The 6,000-nt window shown below is 40.5% G+C and overlaps 2 protein-coding genes across 19 annotated transcripts in view; both read right to left on the bottom strand.

The window, feature by feature from the left end:
* GPHN (gephyrin) overlaps positions 1-6,000 on the bottom strand; it is a 671,572-nt gene that overhangs the window by 61,804 nt on the left and 603,768 nt on the right. The window lies entirely within an intron of this gene.
* The window catches only part of PALS1 (protein associated with LIN7 1, MAGUK family member), an 81,406-nt gene that overhangs the window by 4,870 nt on the left and 70,536 nt on the right, over positions 1-6,000 (bottom strand). Inside the window, 1 exon segment of the mRNA XM_042462743.1 lies at positions 5,880-5,990. Coding sequence (XP_042318677.1) covers positions 5,880-5,990 — 111 coding nt within the window.

The raw sequence follows: 6,000 nt of genomic DNA, 5'->3' as shown, positions 1-6,000 counted from the left end.
CCAGGGCCTATGAGGTCCCTTTCCAACTCTATGACTGTATGATTCTACAGCAGTAGATTTTGAACTTTCAACCATTTTGAACTTTCAGCCTTCAGGAATTAGTTTACAAATAACTTGGTAGTCTCTGTTCTTTGGGAAATTGTAAAGAACATGGATAACATTCTCACTCATCTTTCTTGAGAGCAATTGACTCAGTGACACTGATGGGAAGGAAGTGATAAACAGCTGCCATGATTCTGGAGTGTCTGAGCAGGGAAGTGACAGCTGGGAATAATCTATTCAAAGGAACTATGCAGAACTCAAGGGCAACAATCCTGGGCCCTTAGTTATCCATAGTAATAAGTGTCCCAGACTGTAAGAATGGCTGCACGTATACCCCAACTTGAGATGAGCTGGCTTTGCTGTAAGGGTTGTCTCCTCTGCTGTTTGTCACCCTAGGACACACTGACAGGCATGTGACTTGGAATGCTAGTGATAGCTGAACCATTGGCTCCTCCAGGACTTGTGCTGAGGGAAAGGGTAGAAGGAAAAAGAAAAAGAAAACTTTTGGAGTGAAAAGATTGCCTGCTCTTTGTTTTTACATTATTATTCTTGAGAGTGAACAGGAGAATTTGCTTATCCTTGCATTCAACAAAGTAGTGGAGGGAGGTTTCTCCAATGAACTTGTGCCCTGAAAGGAGGCTGTTGCAACAGTGACTTTGGGTTGTCATTCCACATCCTAATTCTTGAGTATGAGGGCTTTGTGGGCCACCACAGTAGATGTAATGGGTATGGAAGAGATGTGTGCTGCATCTGTTGATGAATCAGCAAGGAATGCAGCAACTCTTGTCAACTGATTAACGCTTTCTTGGAGGTGATGGGACCTTGGGGATCTCCAACAGCAAGATCCTTAACCAATTTATGAGAAGATGAGCCCTTAATAGCAAGGCTAAGGCCTCATGCATGTGGTGCAGTAGATTGTGGTTCGTTCTCATCAGTCAGTAACAAATTTGCTCCCTTCTTTGATGATGATTGCCTTGGATGGAAGAGCCATGCTGGGATACAATATCTGCCAGGGGAATTTGGTGGTGATCCACAATTGCCAGTGGTATGCAGTGTGGAGAGCTTCTCCATAAAAGAAGGGATGATCCAGTTCTTGAGATTTAGCTTTCAGCAATTTGGGAAAAATATTCTGGAAAATGTACCACTATAGCCATGGGATCATCACATGGATGGACCTCAGATTCATTCTCCTATATTGCATCCTGAATGGTGGGTTCAGTTAACAATTGAGGCTTGTCCTGCTCCAGAATCTTCAGGAAAATTAGGAAGAGCTACTATGGAGGTGAAAGAGTGTAGGCTAGTCAGTATAAGGGAATTCACCCGTATTCTTTTCTGAAACGGACACCTGATGACCTTTGGGCACAGACTCAAGATTGGATGCCTTTCCTAGAGAGAATCATGAGAATGCAGACCCACCCTCTTATTGGGCACCAGAGACAGAAGGTTAGGCCATGGGTAGGAAGCATTAGTGTTAGAGGTATGATAAGTCCAATCTTAGATAAACCATCTCAAACTTCTTTAAGGCATTTGTCTACTGCCTCTCAATCCAGCAGGATCCTCAAGGTGAGGTGCAATAGTTAAAATGTTTAAAACATTAAATATAAGAACAAAATTATTTAAAAACAGAGGTGCAATAGTTAAAATGTTGCAGTAGTTTAACTGATAAATAATTAAGGCTTGAGACACTGAGACCAGACCTGCCCTGCCTAGGAAAGGGTGCAGTTGGCACACTAACTGAAACTGAACAAGTACACTCCTGGCCAAATCAGTTTCCTGGCCTTCCATGAGCAGTGCCAAGTCCAAGAGTACTTCCAAGTTATAAACCTGATCTTTCAGAAATAGTCTAGCTCCTGTGATGTTTCTTCCACTTATTCCTTCCCTGACAGATGAAGAAGAGGATGAAAAAAAGTTGCTGTCCAAGGAATACTCCCTTCTCCCCCCATATGTGATGACTTTTGGCTTCCTTCCTTCCTTGTGGGTTACAGTTGGAAATCTGCTGGACAAGAAACCTGCTAAGTACACCCCAAAACAGGGAAAGATTTAGATGGTACCAGCTTGTGTGCTAACTGTGCACATTCCTTGAAATGCCAGATATGGCCATGATGGTACATGCCTTAGTTACATCCAATTTGGACTATTATAATGTGCTCTGCCTGGGGCTGCCTTTGAAGAGTGTTCAAAAACTTCAGCTGGACTAAAGAACTGCGGCCAGACTTAACTGGGGAAGGTTACAGAGACCACACAATTTCCCTATTGAAATGGCTGCTAGTTTGTTTCTGGATACAATTCAAAGTGCCTTTTATGACCTATAAAGGCCTACATGGCTCAGGTCCAGTCTATTTGCCAGACCCTAGCTCCCTATATGAGCCGGCCTAGGCTCTGAGATCATCAAGAGAGGCCCTTCTCTCAGTCCCATCAGCATCGCAAGCATGGACACGAGGGAAGGCCTTCTCGGTGGCTGTCTCTAGATTCTGGAACTCCCTTCCCAGGAAGGCTAGAATGACCCCCTCCTTGTCATCTGTCCATTAGCAGGCTAAAACTTTTTTATTCTCTGAGCTGCAGCCTAGAGAAAGAACCCAGAGATACTGTTGTTGTGTTGGATGAAACACAAGTGATGGGACAATATGGTGAGCATTTTATTCAGACATTTTATCAGCAGGTTTTAGCTTGCTAATGAAAGGACAACAAAGAGGCGGGTATCCTAACCTCCATGGGAAGGGGGTTCCAGAAACTAGGGGCAGCCAAGGAAAAGCCCTCTCTGGTATCCCTGCCAACCATGCCTGTGATGGTAGTGGGACTGAGAGAAGGGCCTCTGATGATGATCTCAGAGCCCAGGCCAGTTCATACAGGATCTGCAAAATATCCAAGACCTGAGCCATTAATTAATAAGCGAGCGAGCGAGCTTTAAGGTCATAATCAGCACTTTGAACTGTATCCAGAAACAAACTGGCAGCCAGTGCAGCTATTTCAACAGAGTCATTGTGTGGTCTCTTTTAAAATAGAAGGTTTTTAAAGGACAGGCTGGGGTGTTGTATTATTTTCAAGTGTGCTGTTTTAAAAAGTTTTATCTTTTTAAACTATTTTATTCTTTTAATGAGTAATGTTTTAATATTGTAATAATTTAATTCTATTTTAATGCATCACTTTTGAATGTTTTTACTTGAACTGTTCTTTTAAATTGTAAGCCACTCTTGAGTCCCAGTTTTAGGAAAAAAGCAGGATACAAGTAGTAGTAGTAACAATACATAATTATTATTTATGAGGCTTCACCTTGGAGTTCCATAGGGAAGTCCCAGTCATAGAATCATAGAGTTCGAAGAGACTGCAAGGGCCATCCAAGTCCAACCCCCTGCCATGCAGGAGCTCACAGTCAAAGCACTCATGACAGATGGCCATCCAGCCTCTGTTTAAAAACCTTCAAAGAAGGAGACACCACCACACATTGAGGCAGCGTTTCCTCTGCGAAACAGCTCTTACTGTGAGGAAGTTCTTCCTAATGTTTAAGTGAAATCACTTTCCCTGTCACCTCAAGCCACTTCTCTGTGTTCTAGTCTCTGGAGTAGCAGAAAACAAGCTTGCTCTATCGTCAATATGACATCAATTCAAGTATTTAAGCACGGCTATCATGTCGCCTCTTAACCACCTAGGGAAAATAAATCCAGTTCCCTAAGCAGCTTCTCACAGGGCATGGTTTCCAGACCATGTCTGAGTGGCTGAATGGGAGTGATTCTTCAAGGTTACAGAAATAAAGATAGCTAGAACAGCCTTTTGTGAATTTCCACAGCTAGAATTACCATCTTCTTTGCTGGCAAACATGCACAGGAAAAAATAAGAAAACATGTGGAACACTTTTTGAATACTGTCCAAGAGATAATAAGTCTCTGGGTCAATAAAAACTACTAAATCCCTACTAATTTCTTCAACAAACTGGCTTAACTTTCTAACACAATTAGAAAAAAATAACTTTAAAGTTGGCAACTTCTTTTTAACTGCCGCAGTTCAGAGAAAGAACCCAGAAATACTGTTGTTTTGTTGGATGAAGCAGAAATGATAGGTCCCATGTGTGTGAAGCTTAGAGACCATGATGAAGAATGTTGTATTCCCTATGTAACTAGGAAACAATGGGGCTGGGGGAGGCAATGGAGGAATAGGAAACTACAACTGAAGAAAGAGGAAATAATAATAATAATATTGTATTCTGCTTAATCTCTTGGAATCCAAGCAGATTACAACAACAAAAGAGAATACAGTTAAAATTCTAAAACCTCTATCCCTCCCCCCCAGTATAAAAACAAAGTAATACTAAAAAGAGATTAAAACAGACAGATATTAAAACAGTAGTATAAAATCACAGTTAAAATCAATGGAAATGTATAGGATGGAAATGTATAGGATGGAAAAAGAGATGGAGAAAAGTGGAGAGAAGTGGTGGGGGGAGGTAGGAAAATAGAGGTGGACCTAGTCTGGAAAGGACCTAGTCTGGAAAGAAATAAAACTTAAAAGTCAATTTCTCTAGACTACTCCAGAGCAAAAACAAAACAAAACAAAAAATACTGGGCTCCGTATGAAAACAAAATCTATAGTGTAGAGGTCTCCTTCTTGCTAGCTGGAACTAGAAACTTTTCACTGACTCCATCTTCTAAGTTGGGAGGATTTAACCCCTTCCTGTTAGGTCCACACTTTCATCAAACAAGAATGGAATGTCCATATTCAGAGCAGTATATTTATAAGTACTGAATGTTTGAATAAATTGTGACTTGTTGCTTTAAAAGCCATACAAAACAAAAAAATATTTTTAGTGTACCAGGTTGTGTATCCCTTATCTGAAAGGCTTGGTACCAGAAGTGTTTAGAGTTCTGATGTTATGGATTTTGGAATATCTGCAGATAATCATAGAAATGGGACCGAGGCTAAACAAGAAATCTATTTATGTTTCATATACACCTTATATACATAGCCTGAAGGTAATATTTTTTAATAATTTTGTGCATGAAACAATGTTTGTGTACACTGAAACATTAGAAAGCAAGGGTATCACTATCTTAGCTACCCATGTGGACAATTTTAGATTTGGTGTATTTCAGATTTCAGAATTCCAGATAAGAGATACTTGACCTGTATATCCATGACTACCTTTTTATGTATTTATTTGATTGTTTGTTCTATTCAAATCATCAAATATTGAGCAGCACCACCTAGTGGTAAAAACCCTGGGAGAACCCATAAATAGTGAAACCACACAGATATAGTTTTGGCTATATGCCTCATTCTGCCAATATATACTCTTCGGTTGTTTTATTATTTGTGTAAGCACAAGTACTCTTGTACATATATTTTGGATGTGTATTCAGATGTAAGCAACAGGAGTCTGCGACTCGTCTGTACATTATGAGAGGAACCCATAAGCATAACTATGACATTCAGTCTGAAAGTTATCTGTTTCAGACACATTCAGATTTCTGATCGTTTTGCCTCGCAGACTAGAGGCAAACACACATCAAACTATGCAGGAATGAAAATGTACTAAATATATACATTAGAGCCGTGCTCTTTCATACGTAAGATTAATGTTGTGGAAAATAAATAAAAAAGATTAGGCAGTATTGCTTTAACATTTTGTTGTTATGTGTCTTCAAATTATTTCTGACCTAAGGCAAACGGTCACAGGGTTGCCTTGGCAGGATTTGTTCAGAGAGGATTTAACCTTGCTTTCCTCTGAGGTTGAGAGTGTGGTTTGCCCAAGGCAAGTTTCCATGGTTGAGCAGGCATCTGAACCCTTGTTTCCCAGTGTCCTGGTCCAACAATCACACCACTACACTATGCTGAGAAGACAATACCTTTGGATTTTTGCCCTCTTTGGCCAGTAATGCACGAAGCCGCTCTTGTGAAGGTGGGGCAATGAAGATAATATAGGGTTTCAAGTCTGAATTCCGTAGACTCTTCAGTGACTAATGAGAA

Source organism: Sceloporus undulatus, chromosome 1 (genome assembly GCF_019175285.1).
Source record: "Sceloporus undulatus isolate JIND9_A2432 ecotype Alabama chromosome 1, SceUnd_v1.1, whole genome shotgun sequence".
Lineage (NCBI taxonomy): Eukaryota > Metazoa > Chordata > Lepidosauria > Squamata > Phrynosomatidae > Sceloporus > Sceloporus undulatus.
Note: the sequence above shows the minus strand (reverse complement) of the source record. Positions and strands in the feature narration are given on the sequence as shown.